This window comes from Aegilops tauschii, chromosome 2, assembly GCF_002575655.3.
Source record: "Aegilops tauschii subsp. strangulata cultivar AL8/78 chromosome 2, Aet v6.0, whole genome shotgun sequence".
NCBI lineage: Eukaryota > Viridiplantae > Streptophyta > Magnoliopsida > Poales > Poaceae > Aegilops > Aegilops tauschii.
In genome coordinates, this window is record NC_053036.3 from 630,070,149 (window position 1) to 630,087,187 (window position 17,039).

The 17,039-nt window shown below is 42.8% G+C and overlaps 1 protein-coding gene and 1 long non-coding RNA gene across 2 annotated transcripts; both read right to left on the minus strand.

Moving 5' to 3' along the window:
* Positions 1-401: 401 nt before the first annotated feature.
* On the minus strand, positions 402-2,985 carry LOC141041846 (uncharacterized). The gene is made up of 2 exons (XR_012203608.1): positions 1,433-2,985; positions 402-947 (listed from the first exon to the last, which is right to left on the minus strand). It is a non-coding gene; the product is annotated as an uncharacterized lncRNA (long non-coding RNA).
* Positions 2,986-7,103: 4,118 nt separating this feature from the next.
* Positions 7,104-7,616, minus strand: LOC141041378 (uncharacterized). The gene has a single exon (XM_073507527.1). The coding sequence runs from the start codon at positions 7,614-7,616 to the stop codon at positions 7,104-7,106; it is 513 nt and encodes a 170-aa protein (XP_073363628.1).
* Positions 7,617-17,039: the final 9,423 nt, after the last annotated feature.

A 17,039-nucleotide genomic window follows, 5' to 3' on the forward strand; every position in this document is an offset into this window, starting at 1 on the left:
GGCGGGTGTGTGTGCGCGCGCGCTGTGCTGTGTGGGTTAGCAGGAGGCTGTGTGTGTCCTGCTGCGCGAGTGAGCCGACGGTACGAATATGGGCTGTAGAATACAATTTGGCCCACATAAATGGACAAGTTCTGCGTGTGGGCTGAAAATGTGGAGTGCAGTGGAGCTAGAATTTCGTTGAGATGATAGATGGACCAGTGTGGCGCGTGGTAGTAATATGTACACCCCATCATGTTTGATAATACTTCCTCCGTCCGAAAATACTTGTCATCAAAATGAATAAAAAGAAATGTAGGAGTAGAAGTTTGAATGCAGTGGTTTGAATGCTAGTAATATGTACACCCCATCGTGAAAAGAAAAGGGAGAAGATCTTTTTGTACTAAGTGGAAATCATAGAAATTGGAATGCAATGTAGTTGATCATTTTATCAAGAGGCCGCTTCACCGTCAAAACCCTCTCCTACGTGAAAGAATTGTATAACATAATCATGATGTTGTTTATGTACATTGCACTATTATACCGGGCACTTATCGAAGTTGCATATGTGCATTCCAAAGTCTCATGGAAGCCACATTATATGAAGACCTATGACGTGAATTACTTTGGAAGTAAAAGAAGAGTAAATTTACTATAACTGGCCCAAGCAATACAAAGAAGCTCGGATCTTTTGGGATCCATCTCTCGGATGAACTGGTTCATCAATGAAAGTTGCGCCGGCTGGCAGAGCACCTTCCATTTGCAAGCCATTCCAATCACCTTGTCACATATACCATCAATGCTTCGCATGTATTTTCACTTGAAACAAAGAGAGTTGCGGAATTTCCATAGGGCCCACAAAACTGAGTTGGATAGCATATTATGAACATAATATTATTTGGACTAATCCACCAACCGCTCATAGATTGAAAGCCATGGCCCATCTGAATGGCAGAGAAGAGGCCCCAAATCTGTCACACAATAAATAAAAAGGTGATGTACGAACTCTGTGTCAATAATGAAGATGCATGTTAAATCATCCACATGTTATCACGGGTTTAGCTAGATTATCACGGGTTAAGAGTTTTTTATTAGCAAGAAGCCATATCTTCCAAGTTTTAAATTGGGATGGACAGAGGGTTAGAATAAATAATGTTTCTTTTTGAACATTATAAACTTTACTCCTCAAACCATTGACATATCGTTTACAATGTGAAGAAGAATAAAGTCAGGGATAGTAGAGTCCCAGAGTTCAGAATGAATTCGAAATAAAAGAAAATTTGGCTAAGCTATCAGCAACCATATTAGTTTCTCCGCAATAATAACTGTAGTCAATACTGGCAAAATCCATAGCGAGTTGAATACATTCTGATATTACTGCCACATCAGGACCCATATAATCATTTGCTCGTGTAACAGCCTCCACCGCAAATATGCTATCTGATTCGACGAATACCTTCTTGCGTCCAATTCTCCCTGCTAGGTACAGGCCATTCCGAATAGCACTCAACTCTGCTGATTCTGCACTGCGAACATGGGGCAGAACCCAAGTTGTTGCCGAAATAAAATTCCGTTTACGGTCTCTTGCCACCGCTCCCCTGGAGCCAGAGAGTGTTTCCTCAGTCCTGCAAGATAGTTTTGAGTGAGTATCATCCGCAAACAGCAGGTGAGTAACCGTGGGGCCAGTGCTCCCAAAGGAAATCCTTTTTATATCAGCCAGTACTCTGCGCCGGCGCACCAGCGCGAGTTTCGGCCGGTCCAACCCGACGAGCCGCTCGATCTGGACGCGCGGGACCGTCTGATCTGTCCCGCATCCCCCTTCGTCATCCTCCGCACAGGGAAAAAGGGGGAGAAAAAAGCGAGCGCCGCCGCCGCTCGCGGGATCCCGCACGCTAGCCCCCGCCGCCCTGCTTTGGACCCTCGCTGCTTCTGCTTGCCGCCGGCGCTCACGGCCTAGCCGCTGCTGCCGAAGCAAAACATCACCCGCCTTCACCACCACCGGCAAAGCAAAAAATGCCGGTTCCAGCGAAATCGAAAGACGGTTGAAGCAATTTTTAGGCTGGTTCCAGCAAAATCAAAACAAAAACAAAGGGGTGGTAGCAAAACTCCTGATGCTTTGAGCAAGACACTGGTAGTAGCAAAATGGCAACTCCTGTAGTAGCAAAAATCTGAGACGGTTGCAACAAAAAAGAAAGCCATCGCCGCCGTCGACCAACACCGCTGTTGGTAGATGTAGCAAAAATTATCTGCGGTTCCAGCAAAATTAAAATATGATTGTAGCAAAAATTGTCTTCGTTTCCAGCAAAATCAAAGCATGGTTGTAGCAAAATCGACTAGAAAAAACAGGCGATGTCATGGAGATGGATGTAGCAAAAATTCACAAAACACCAGTAGTAACAAAACCCGAAACGGTTGTAGCAAAATGGTTCACTGGTTCCAGCAAAAAATCACCATGGTAGCAGATTTGAGGTGAGTGGGTGGTAGCAAAAACATGGGTTGGTTCCAGCAAAAAAAAACATGGTTGGAGCAAAAATCTTGTTGCGGCGGTCATGGAGAGGAGCGCAACCAGCTGCGGGCGGCCATGGCGGCGAGCGCTGGTTGCAGCACGCTCCCAGTAAAACGGGGCGCCGGTTGCAGGCTTGCAACTCCGCCGTAAGTGCGTTGTATCTAGTCACCGTGGTAACACCCGGTGATGGCTGGTAGTAGCTCCATCGATGAGAGGGGTGTTGGGGACTAGGAAGGGGAGGGAGAAAAAAGTAGTTTAGGGGAGTCCGATGGTGGCGAGGCTCGCCGGAGCTACAGATGTGGTGGCGCGGGTGAGAGATGAGGGCAGGCAGACGAGCTGTGGAGGGGAAAAGAGAAGGGAGATAAAGAAAAAGCTATGGAGATGGAGATTGTGTGGACAAGCAGTGTTGTTGCCTGCGGATAAGGACGAGCGGTGGACGTGGGACCGAGACGCGTGGGCGAGCGTGAAGGAAACAGAGCGAGCGCGGACCGGCGGAAAGTTTCGCCGGCACACCTATCATAAACGTTTCCCTTTTATATCCTTGGCCCTCTGAGCGCTCCTAAGTAGGGCTGAAAACCCTTTCTCATCACGTAGAAAAAGAAAGATAAGAAGACAAAGGATCCCCTGTCGCTACCCTCTGGACGGAACAGAGTTGTGGGAGAGGCCACCATTCATAGGGGCGGACCCACGTTGATGGTTGTGGGGGCAGCTGCCCCCACTTGATTTTTTCGTTCGCGTGTGCCTGATGGGGAGTACAGGCCGTGTGCCCCCACTTGATAACATATGTTGCCCCCACTAGGCCGAGCTTCAAGTGCATTTTCAAAGCCCATGTAGTGTAGGTAGCAGCCCACAGAAATAAAGAATTGTTTGCTTGCTGCCCCGACGTTTGCCGAATTCACTAATTGAGGAGCGCTCCCCGCAACGATTAGTCGGGGAGCGCTCCCCGCGCGCCAAGTGTCACGCGCGGAGTGCTCATGTGACTTTTCCGAGGCCCTCCGCGCGCGACACTTGTCGCGCGCACGGCTTCTCCCGTGATTTCCTGTTTTCGGTTTCACTTTCTGGTTTTCCCTTTTTTCACTTTAGTCCTTATACTTTTAATGTTTTGTAATAACTTTTGATCTGTTTTGAGATCTGTTTCTCTCTGGTGTGGGCGAACCGTCGTCGCACACTGTTCTTTCTTTGCCGTCGTCTCCGCCCGTCGCGGCCGCCGCTCTTGTCGCGTGGTTACGGCGGCCCCTGTCTCGGCCGCCGCGCTTGTTGGCTGCTCTTACGGCGGTCCTTCTTTAGCGTCGACTGCGCTTCCCCGTTCGCGATACCGTTGTTCCCTACCGGTTGCCTTCGTGGGTTCCCTGTTTCCCTTTCTCGTTTCTCTTTTTGTTCCCATTATATTTTCAGGATATGGAGATTTATGGGGTAGTTATGGGTGGGGACTACCAACACTATCAGATGTCAAGTTTCAACTAGGTTTTGTGGGATTAGTTCTTGATAATCATTGTGTTCCTTGCAGTTATGGCTTGTCCTTTTTGCCGTATGCCTGGTGGCCCGTGTTCTTCTGTTGATTCTTCTGTAGATGGGTTCAGTGTGGTCCTGGATCGGCGTTGTTGGAGGCGTGTTGTAAGAAAATCATTTTATAATTGTTCAATTTTTGGCACACACGCTTATTTGTTTTGGTGCTGCCCATACTGTTTAGGTTTTGATTATTATCCTTGTTTTGATTTGTTGTGCAGTATGTTCTGTGCAGTGTTAGAGCTCATCTTGCTCGTTACATCAAGGAGTGTAGGGCTTTAGCCATAAGGAGGGGTGACGAAGATACTGATCTTGCTCTTCAGTGTAATGAGGGTTATTTGTATGGTGTTCTGTTTAGTCATGGTCGGGTGAGGAGCAAATTCCATGGTCCTTCCTGGGAACGATTGGTCAGTGATTATGGTGTTCGTCCTCGTGATATAATGACCATTAGGCTTGAACATTATGGAACGTGGATTGGTATTGATTTTTATCGTGTTGGTCGTGGAGATGCGTTGTCTCCTTTACCGTCTGTTGGTAAGGTTTATTTTTAAGGAAGTTTTTAGCTTGTTTTATTGTACATGATGGTTTTTCTGTTCCCTTGAGCCTGTGCAATTATATTTTGTAGCTCTTGATGGCTTGAGCAACTCCAAGATGGAACTTTTTGGGAGTTGTTATTACACCCGTGGTGTTTCTCTTAATTATCAGCAGATGTATTTCATGAGGTGTCAACTATTTGATGATGAGTACATACCCTGTTGTCCTTTTGTTCACATGATTGATTCTATGAATGTTAATGGTCATCATATGGTCAGATTTTTTCCCATATTTTCTTTGTTTCTGTTTATTTATTTATTTTTATTATCTCTTCTATTTATAGTTTTGAATTTTTGTTCTATTTCTGATAGCTTGATGTTTCTTGTCAGGTTATTCCTGGTATTATTGTGAGGAGTTTGAAGGAGTTTGTGACTTTTCCTAGGACTGGCGTTTTAACTCTTGAAGTTACTCTGGAATCTGGTGATGATGATATATGTGTGAGCACTCATTGCTCCTACTTCATTGGATTGGGCAATAGAATGGTGTTCAAACAGGAAGGTTTTGGTGATTTTCTCCAGGCATCGTCTATTGAAGTAAACAGCTTGGTGCTGATAACTTTCAAAGAGCATGTTGGGAGGCTTGTTGTTATCTTCAATCTTCTGCCGCAGTGATGTTAGTTGTAGCCTTTGAACATAATGGATTTTGTTAAAAAATCTATGCTGCGGTTTAATGTTATTTACATATATGAGACGACATGAACCTAATTGTTCATTGTTGTCGTTCGTTTGTAGAAGAGGCATGGCTGTTCATCTCTTTTAAAGATGTTTTTTGGACGGATGTTCTTTAATTGTGGTCATAGTTATAGATACAGTAGAGGCACGTGTGTTGTTTACTCTGAGGCATGGCTGTGCCTCTCTTTTATGTGAGAGGCACCTGCATTCAGCAAACGGAGGCACGAAATTGAAATCAGAATAGGCACGGTTGTGTGGAGGCACGTGTATACTGAGAGGAGCGTGTGTGCAGCACTAAAGTTGGACGGGCGATCATTCGTGCGGAGCACGTAGAGTTACTGTGGCTTTTATGTGAGGCACGTGGATTGAGCAAACGGAGGGATGGAATTGCAGTCAGTACAGGCACGGTTGTTTGGAACACGGGCGATGACGTGTGTTCAGCACCAAAGTTATATTGAGAGGAACGTGTGTGCAGTGCCAAAGTTACACGGGCGATGACGCGTGCCGAACACGTAGAGATACTATGGGTTTCATGCGAGAGGCACGCGTGTGTGTAGCACGTAGAGTTACAGTGGGTTTCATGCGAGGCACGTGGATTGAGCAAATGGAAGCACGGAATTCAAGTCAGTACAGGCACGGTTGTGCGGAGGCACGGGTATACTGAGAGGATCCCGTGTGCAGCACCAAAGTTGCACGGGCGATCACGCGCGCGGAGCACGTAGAGTTACTGTGGGTTTCATGTGAGGCACGCCGATCGAGCAAACAGAGGCACCGAAGTGCAGTCAGTACAATCACGGTTGTGTGGATGCACGGTTTTGAACCCTTTTGCTGTTGTCAAGTGTCTAGAGGCACGGATGTATGGCAGCAGAGGCATCGGTCGGAATATTTGGTTTAGAGGGTTCGGTTGTGGATGCACAGGTGTGAAGTATCTAGGGTCACGTGTGCGTGGCACCAGAGGCATGGGTTGAGTTGACATTTAGAGAGCCACGGTTGTACATAGGTCAGTTGCACACGGTAGTGTAGTTTTGTGGCATCGTGGAGAACTGGTGTACGGAGAGGAACCTGTGTGCAATGGCAAGGATGTTGTGAATGGACGGAGCGGTATTTGATGTGAAATGGTTGTGTTGTGTGATTTTAATTTTTTTTCAATGTGGTCAAAGTAACAAAGTTCTTGTCCCTTACGTCTGTGTACCGAATGTTTTTCTGCAATATTTATGAATTGTTCATGCCAATGTTGAATAAGCATTCTACTGAAAGTTTACAACGGTACCATCACATATTCTTGTAAATGCACGATGCATCTTGTAAAGGTTGAATATGAAAATTATAATACAATATTGTGCGACATATCTCTCGTTATATAGTCATGGATACAATATATGCTTGCTCAATACTGGGACATAACTTACTAATTGCATTTAGACACGCACACCACTGTGTTCAAAGTTCAGACGTAAAATAGTAATACAATACAGACAACATCTTTGAGCAACAACAAACATATTTACAACATGGGTTCATTCAATCTAAATTATCATAATTGTTGTGCCACGCACCCGATCCCTCGATCACGGCAGATCAATCAATCAGGGCACGATCCTACTAGTTTAATGTAGACATCCATTTTCTCGCAATTTACCAACCACTGTTTCCCTTCTGGCGCTTCCAACCGCTGGAAATCCCTCGTCTTTGTTCTTACGTGGGCGGAGTCTTTCTTTCACTGGTTGTTGGTGGAGGTGACGTAGCCCGTTCTTGATGATTATGATTCTATGGTACAACTCGTAGCTAACATACCTGTCCTTTGCCGCGTACTCAAGGTGTATCGGGGAAAGTGGCTTCCACTCCCAGAACTAGTGCTTCTCCTTTGGGAATGATTTCTTCATGTTCTTGTATGAGGGGTCGATGATGGCCGCTGCAAGGTCAGCCATGGAGTCCCTTTCTCCACCACCCTTGATGCAGAATAGCCTCTGGATGTCGACGTGGTGCTCGTCTGGAATTTTGATCCATGCACGGGCAAGCATGGTCTTGTCGTTCCTGGTGTCGGCGCTAGTGAAAGTTACCGCTTTCCGTTGCAAGAAGTCAACTAACGCCTGGGAGCGCTGGGACCTGTAGTAGTGGTATACAAGGACATGCTCGCGCATGGCAAGTTGGACGACGGCGATCCCTTGTCGTATGTAACTGCTCTTACGTGTGTACTCAAGGTCGAGGCCGACGAACTTGTTCTTCTCCTCCTTTAGCCATTTCTCATACTTTTTGATGATCCGCTCCACGGTCCTTGGGTCGTTGGTGTACACCACCTCCAGCACGGTTGTACCGTGGGAAGTGATGTGCTCGGTGAATGTTGTTAGTTTCCCGTCGTCCATGGCTGGAGGTGTGCGGTGGTGAACTGCAGCCGGCGAGAAACTTTCGAGGAAGAGGATGCAAATGGAGTTGGAAAAGTGAAAGGGATCTTTTGTCGTGCAAAAAAGGAAACCGCGAAAGAGCAGTTGCTAGTCACGCGGCGGTTCCAGGCGTGGATTTTCGGATATAGGGGGTTGTTTTATCGATTTTTTTAAAGATTTTCACTTATCTTGTTCATTGAAATTTTTTATTTGTTGCGTGCTGCGTGCGTGATCCATATGTGCGTACTCCATCTTTGGCTGTGAAAGTAGTCGTGTAAACGGTAGAACACTCAGCAGATGCATTGTCATGCCTTTGTTGTGAAAACATTTTTTTCAATTAATAATCTTCCTTGGTTAGGGAGGCACTGTTGTTATGTTATTCGGTGCACAAATGTGTGTTTATGAAAAGTTGAAGTAAATATACTTTGGACTTGAAAACGGAGTGCTGTTTGGTTTTTAATTGAGATATGTTTCACTAGATGGTTTGAATAAGTTTGATAACGTGGCATTGCTATAGGTTTTGAATCAAAAACTGATTCTTGTTTCGTTTGATTTTTGAAAATTATTCTTTTTGATTTTTGGTTTTTTGAATTGTGAACTTTTCAAAGGATAAGAACTACATTTTTTCGAATGAATAATTCCGATAGTTCAAATAGGATTTGTTGCAAAGGATCATACCGATGGTTGAAACAGCAAGTTGAGGGTCCGTATGAGCTACATAAGTTGCAAAAGATCGTTCCGATTGTTCAAGCAAGCACATGGTCCATAATAGTTACATTACTCTACCATCCTAACTAGCAAACTTATAGTAACCAGTGTTTTGCTCCTGGAGGCATCATCATGAAACGAGCGTTGAACATTCTAGGAGATACACTCTTTGCTTCCATTTTAGGAGCTGGTTTCGATGAAATCTACATAATGCGCTGAATGATGATGGACACAGAACGGTCATGGCGCTCTTTGAAAGTGATTAGAACAACGTTCTTTTCAAGAAAGGATGTAGCTGATATGAAGTCTCTGAAAGAAGACTTTTCTATTACCATCCTGCCGTCGTTTTTTGAGATGTAGTACGACGAAGGAGTGATGACATGGGTAGGTTCATCACGAGCTTCAAGGGTCACCCTGCCATTGATTGGCATGTCCACCCATCTCTTCAGTGTCGAGAAAACACTCCTCGGGATTTTCTAGAAGAAATCAAAATTAAATAGAAATTAAAACCGTTGATTCATCACTTGGACAATAAATAAAAGAATGGCTGAATACGGTCAGTGCGCAAACATTAAGAAATTCCATATTGAAACTAATATAATTCCTGGCATGTTCAGGTTTGTGTGTAAGCAGATAAAACAACATATTAAGAGAACAACAAAAGTTTTGTTGTTTTAGGTTTGAATAAATAGGTTCTTTGTAATTTTACATATAAGCAATATTACGTCAGTATTGTTTATATTACATATGAGCAAAATACGTTTGGTATTTTAACAAGGACAGATGTAACCAACCATGACGCAGTCTTTGGTGTTAGTGGGAGTCAAGACATGTACAAATGGACGGCAACAGATGAAACTATCTCCGAAAAGGCGTTGTAGAAAGAATCGTGTCTGGTCATAGGTAAGTTCAATATCCTTAGAGTAGACACAGCAGTGAACATGGTCGAAATCTTCAGCAGAAAGATCGTCGAGAGCTAGAAAAAGAAAAAGATTTTAAAGTTAGATAAAGTTATATCCAACACGGGGTTAATATTATTCAGTTCGATGCATGCATATAAAAATACAGCGAAAGAAGATAAGTTTGTAATATAAAAATATAACGAAAGAAGATAAGTTTGTAATATTAAATACCTACCAACGTGGGGTAATGGAAGCAGCCTTTTGTCATGCCGATATGTTTGTATTTCGAGATTGAGACCCTTGTCTGGTAGTTCAAATTCTATGCGGTCTCCAGCACGAAGTTCATAATCATCCGCAAAGGTGTTCCACTCACCACCGCAGAACTTTGTGTAGTTCGTCCTATGCTTAAACAAAGCATTGTAAGACCTTCCTTCATGTGTAAGAAGGGCTGGCTCTACCTGCTCTTTACGCAATTTTCTTGCTTCTTCCTTCCTCTCGTCAATGTAGTCAGCAAGAAAAGCTCTGACATTACAAGGTACATACTGGAAAAAATAGTAAAAATAACAACCTGTAAGTATAACTTTGAACTCGCGCACTATTAATTTTAAAAGTTTTCTTAAATTGGATATGAATTTTCGATAAGAACTACAGATAACAACATAATGGTATTATAAATTAATGGATACAGATTTTTGGCATATGTTGACTAATTTTAATTAGAACTGAAGATGCACTATAGTAATCAAGACATAGGCAGTCAAAACTAATGGACTATATTAATCAGGGCATAGGCAGGCAAACTAATGGAAAATGAAAACACAAGGGAGGTGCGAAGAAGTGACAGCAGGGGAACCTAGTGTAGGTGCAAGGGGGTATGAGTAATAGTGACGATTTCTACTTTGCTGTAAGCAACTAATATGTTAGTGATGCTTACTAACCATGCGGCTCCAACAATTTTCATCAAGAATAACCTCAAACTCCTAGAGAATTTCAGGGTGTGGTTCGCAAGGGCCGCCTGGTTGGCGGCAGGTAGGGCAAATCATACCTAAATAATTCAGAACAATTATGTTAGGAAAACAAGAATATCATAACAATTTAAAAACAAGCGTGAACGTTGAAGGTAGACAACGACTAGCTTCAACTATGTTAGCCATATTAAAAATATCCGTTCGAAGGCAGACAACAACTACAAATTTACCAGAAATCTTCTCATCTACTCCTTCCAGAAAAGCAGTATGACAGAGTTTAGAACACTTGTTTAGATTTTCAAATGGTTTTTATATTCCTTTAGAGAATGAAGTCGTTGTACCAGATCTGATGCTTCAATAACTATCAAATGAAAAACCAAAACTTAAAACACAAATACGGATCGGGGGATGCTGCTTACGCATATGCTTTTTACCTGGGAGAGAAGAAGAACGAGGGTTGACGAACGGAGATTGGGCTAGGGGAAGCTTAGGGCAAGCACACACGGCTAGCAAATCTACGAGAGAAGTACGGCTTGGAAGTTAATCGAGAGACCCAATAAAAACTCTACAATAACTTGTTTGAAATGAGACTGTGTGCGGGGAAGAAGCACGAACCCTAGAAGTAGGCGGACGGATAAGGCAGATGGGTTGTGATGGGAAGCTTAGGGCAAGCACCCACGACCAGCAATGTACGAGAGAAGCATGGCTTGGAAATTAATCGATTGTGTGCTGGGAAGAAGCACGAACCTTAGAAGCAGGCGACGGAGAAGAAGCACGAACCCTAGAAGCAGGCGACGGAGAAGGCAAATGAGTTGTGATGTGGCTGAGGGAGTCGGAGCTTATTGAAATATAAAGGAGACGGGAGAGAACAAGAGTAGTAATGAGTGCTTCTTTTTTTACTTTTTATTCTATGAAATGGAATGAATGCTGGTTGTAGATGGTTGATAACCCACAAGTGTAGGGGATCGCAACAACTTTCGAGGGTAAAGTATTCAACCCAAATTTATTGATTCGACACAAGGGGAGCTAAAGAATATTCTTGAGTATTAGCAGTTGAGTTGTCAATTCAACCACACCTGGATAACTTAGTATCTGCAGCAAAGTATTTAGTAGCAAAGTAGTATGATAATAAAGGTAACGGTAGCAAAAGTAATGTTTTTGGGTTTTGTAGTAATTGTAACAATAGCAACGGAAAAGTAAATAAGCGAAGAACAATATGTGAAAAGCTCGTAGGCAATGGATCAGTGATGGATAATTATGCCATATGCGGTTCCTCATGTAATAGCTATAACATAGGGTGACACAGAACTAGCTCCAGTTCATCAATGTAATGTAGGCATGTATTCCGAATATAGTCATACGTGCTTATGGAAAATAACTTGCATGATATCTTTTGTCCTACCCTCCCGTGGCAGCGGGGTCCTTACGGAAACTAAGGGATATTAAGGCCTCCTTTTAATAGAGAACCGGAACAAAGCATTAGCACTTAGTGAATACATGAACTCCTCAAACTATGGTCATCACCGAGAAGTATCCCGATTATTATCACTTCGGGGTTGTCGGATCATAACACATAATAGGTGACTATAGACTTGCAAGATAGGATCAGGAACACGCATATATTCATGAAAACATAATAGGTTCAGATCTGAAATCATGGCACTCGGGCCCTAGTGACAAGCATTAAGCATAGCAAAGTCATAGCAACATCAATCTCAGAACATAGTGGATACTAGGGATCAAACCCTAACAAAACTAACTTGATTACATGGTAAATCTCATCCAATCCATCACCGTCCAGCAAGCCTACGATGGAATTACTCACGCACGGCGGTGAGCATCATGAAATTGGTGATGGAGGATGGTTGATGATGACGACGGCGACGAATCCCCCTCTCCGAAGCCCCGGACGGACTCTAGATCAGCCCTCCCGAGAGGGATTAGAGCTTGGCGGCGGATCTGTATCGTAAAACGCGATGAAACTTTCTCTCCAAATTTTTTCTCCGCGAAACAAAATATGTGGCGTTGGAGTTGAGGTCGGTGGAGCTCCAGGGGGCCCAGGAGACAGGGGGCGTGCCCAGGGGGAGAGGGCGCGCCCCCACCCTCCTGGACAGGGTGTGGGCCCCCTGGTCTTGATTCTTTGGCCAGTATTTTTTATATTTTCCAAAAAGTGCCTCCGTGGATTTCCAGGTCATTCCGAGAACTTTTGTTTTCTACACATAAAACAACATCATGGTAGTTCTGCTGAAAACATTGTCAGTCCGGGTTAGTTTCATTCAAATCATGCAAGTTAGAGTCCAAAACAAGGGCAAAAGTGTTTGGAAAAGTAGATACGTTGGAGACGTATCAACTCCCCCAAGCTTAAACCTTTGCTTGTCCTCAAGCAATTCAGTTGATAAACTGAAAGTGATAAAGAAAAACTTTTACAAACTCTGTTTGCTCTTGTTGTTGTAAACATGAAAAGCCAGCATTTAGGTTTCAACAAATATTATGAACTAACCATACTCACAATAACACCCAGGTCTCACAATTACTCATATCAATAGCATAATCAGCTAGCGAGCCATAATAATAAAACTCGGATGACAACACTTTCTCAAAACAATCATAACATGATATAACAAGATGGTATCTCGCTAGCCCTTTCTGAGACCGCAAAACATAAATGAAGAGCACCTTTAAAGATCAAGGACTGACTAAACATTGTAATTCATGGTAAAAGAGATCCAGTCAAGTCATACCCAATATAAACCAATAATAATGAATGCAAATGACAGTGTGCTCTCCAGCGGGTGCTTATTAATAAGAGGGATGATGACTCAACATAAAAGTAAATAGATAGGCCCTTCGCAGAGGGAAGCAGGGATTTGTAGAGGTGCCAGAGCTCGATTTTAAATAGAGATAGAATAACATTTTGAGCGGCATACTTTCACTGTCAACGCAACAACTATGAGATGGCTGTATCTTCCATACTACATGCATTATAGGCAGTTCCCAAACAAAATGGTAAAGGTTTATACTCCCCAACCACCAACAAGCATCAATCCATGGCTTGCTCGAAACAATGAGTGCCTCCATCTAACAACAGCCCCAAGGGAGTTTTGTTTAATTATTTTGATTTGCTTTGATCTTTTTGGATCATGGGACTGGGCATCCCGGTTACCGGCCCTTTCTCGTGAATGAGGAGCGGAGTCCACTCCTCTTGAGAATAACCCACCTAGCATGGAAGACATAGGCAGCCCTAGTTGAAACATGAGCTGCTCGAGCATACAAAACAGAATTTCATTTGAAGGTTTGGAGTTTGGCACATACAAATTTACTTGGAACGGCAGGTAAATACCGCATATAGGAAGGTATGGTGGACTCATATGGAACAACTTTGGGGTTTAAGGAGTTTGGATGCACAAGCAGTATTCCCGCTTAGTACAGGTGAAGGCTAGCAAAAGACTGGGAAGCGACCAACTGAGAGAGCGACAACAGTCATGAACATGCATTAAAATTAACTTACACTGAGTATAAGCATGAATAGGATATAATCTACCATGAACATAAATATCATGAAGGCTATGTTGATTTGTTTTCAACTACATGCGTGAACATGTGCCAAGTCGAGTCACTCAATTCATTCAAAGGAGGATACCATCCCATCATACCACATCACAATCATTCTAATAGCATGTTGGCACGCAAGGTAAACCATTATAACTCATAGCTAATCAAGCATGGCACAAGAAACTATAATATCTAAATGTCATTGCAAATATGTTTACCTCATAATAAGCTGAATCAGAAACGATGAACTCATCATATTTACAAAAACAAGAGAGGTCGAGTTCATACTAGCTTCTCTCATCCCAATCAGTCCATCATATATCGTCATTATTGCCTTTCACTCGCACGACCGAACGATGTGTATAATAATAATAGTGCACGTGCATTGGACTAAGCTGGAATCTGCAAGCATTCAACTCAAGAGAGAAGACAGGGTAATATGGGCTCTAAGTTAAATAAACAATCATGCATATGGGAGCCACTAAACATTTTCAATATGGTCTTCCACTCTCGACCCCAAAGAAAAGAAAAGAAAATAAAACTATTTACACGGGAAAGCTCCCAACAAGTAAAAGAAGAACGAGCAATCTTTTTGGGTTTTTATTTTAATTCTACTACAAGCATGGAAATTAAACTAACTAATTTTTTTGGTTTTTGGTTTTTCTTAAGGTTTATCAAACACACAAGAAGAAAACTAGAAAAAGAAAATTAAACTAGCATGGATAATACAATGAAAGAGTATGAGCACCGACGACTAGTGTGTGAACATGAATGTAAAGTCGGTGAGAAATACGTACTCCCCCAAGCTTAGGCTTTTGGCCTAAGTTGGTCTATGCCCATGGATCGCGGCTACTCTCCCCGGTGTAATGAGGAGTGTCATCGTATTGCCACTGACTGGCGATCTCCTCCGGATCCCACTGATAACAGGATGAACGATAGGGGTCCAGTGGAGGTTCCGGCTCAGGCTCTGGAGCGGATGTCTGGCCTCAGTGCGCGTACACGGCCGACGGTAAGACGAGGTAATGACCTGCAGTTAAATCAAACAAAGAAGGCGCAGGGAGGGTAATAATCTCATTGTGTTTCTTATTAAATCTCAGGTTATACAGAAGCATCTTATCATTGTTGTTAACAATAAACTCATGCGCTACTATGCTTCTGTAATCCAAAAAGGTAGAGGGCAGCAATGTTTCATCTTCCTCATAATGCCTAATAGGTATCCCAAAATGTCTAGCAAGGCGTGCATCATAGATACCTCCAAAAATGTGGCCCTTTGTATGGTTCAGGCTCAGCCGTTTAGCAATAATGGCAAAGTAGCGTAAAACAGGAAAATGTATGCTCTCGCATCGGAACCCTTCCTCGGTTCCTCTACAGCAATGATTTTAATAAAACCTTCCACATCTTTACGGTGTGGTTCATCTAAACTGCCCTCAAATGGTATTCTACAAACCACGCAAAAATCACGTAATGACATTTCCTTAGCCTCATCATATAAAGGAAAAGATACTGAAGAAGGTGAATTCTTAGGATGATAATAAAAGTTTTGCACAAAAGTATTGGTAAGTAAGAGATACTGTTCGATCCGGTCGTGGAGGAAGTTGGTGAGTCCCGCAGTTTCAGCCAATAAATAAAAATCTTCATAAATCCCGGCAGCTCTCAAGAAATTATCACATGGCCACTCATACGGCCTTACTTCCGCTACGCGAGGAAGATTATACTTGGCCTTTTCATTCTCCTTAGCTTGTTTATCCTTAGAGCTTTGACTAGAAGAGCCCCTCAAAAATCTCCTCATCATTTTCTGAAAACTCTGAAATTTTTGGTAACTTCAAAATAAAAGTGAATAAAACTAAACAAGATTGGTAGCAACTACTCCTACAAGTGCCTAGAACCTATATCATGCATTAGACTTGCTTGGGACCTCATAAATTTAACATGCATGCTCAAGGACATGGTCACCTATGCAGCAAGAATTTGCAATGAATAAAGCACTAGAACAAAAACTAATTGGACCAATGGAGGAGTAACATACCAAGCAACAATCTCCCAAAGCAGTTTTGTCAATGGAGCTTTGAGCAAGGAGATCGAAAATCGCAGCAAAACGAGTTAGAACTCGTGCTTGAGCTGGATGGGGATTTTTTTGGGAAGAAGATGGTGTGTGTGGGTGCTGGCATAAGTGGAGGGGGGCCACCGTGGGCCCAGGAGACAGGGGGCGCGCCCTATAGGTGTGGGCGCGCCCTGGACCCTCCTGGCTAGGTGCTTGCCCCTCCTGCAGTGTTCTCAGTGCCTAAAATCCTCAAATATTCTAGAAAAAATCATACTAAATTGGCAGGGCATTTGGAGCACTTTTATTTTTGGGATATTTTTTTATTGCATGAATAATTCGGAAAACAGACAGATAATACTATTTTTGCTTTATTTATTCTAAATAACAGAAAGTAAGAAGAGGGTACAGAAGGTTGTACCTTCTAGTTTCATCCATCTCGTGATCATCAAAATGAATCCACTAACAAGGTTGATCAAGTCTTGTTAACAAACTCATTCCGAATAACACGGAACCGGAGAAATTTCGAATAACACTAGGTTACCTCAACGGGGATATGAATATCATACTTTTTCTTGACAGTAGGGAGAGGAAATTCAAAACCTCCAATAATGATAGTTGGAACTTTTCCAATAGAATTGATGCTATGAACTTGAGATTGTTTCCTCGGAAAGTGTACCGTATGCTCATTACCATTAACATGAAAAGTGACATTGCCTTTGTTGCAATCAATAACAGCCCCTGCAGTATTCAAAAAGGGTCTACCAAGGATAATCGACATACTAGCGTCCTCAGGAATATCAAGAATAACAAAGTCCGTTAAGATAGTGACGTTTGCAACCACAACAGGCACATCCTCACAAATACCGACAGGTATAGCAGTTGATTTATCAGCCATTTGCAAAGATATTTCAGTAGGTGTCAACTTATTCAATTCAAGTCTACGATATAAAGAGAGAGGCATAACACTAACACCGGCTCCAAGATCACATAAAGCAGTTCTAACATAATTTGTTTTAATGGAGCATGGTATAGTTGGTACCCCCGGATCTCGAAGTTTCTTTGGCATTCCACCCTTAAAAGTGTAATTAGCAAGCATGGTGGAAATTTCAGCTTCCGGTATCTTTCTTTTATTTGCAATGATATCCTTCATATACTTAGCATAAGGATTTACTTTAAGCATATCAGTTAAGCGCATACGTAAGAAAATAGGTCTAATCATTTCAGCAAAGCGCTC

What these genes read in the sequence shown, in the direction of transcription:
- LOC141041378 (XM_073507527.1), bottom strand. Translation starts at nt 7,616, where the DNA reads ATGGACGACGGGAAACTAACAACATTCACCGAGCACATCACTTCCCAC.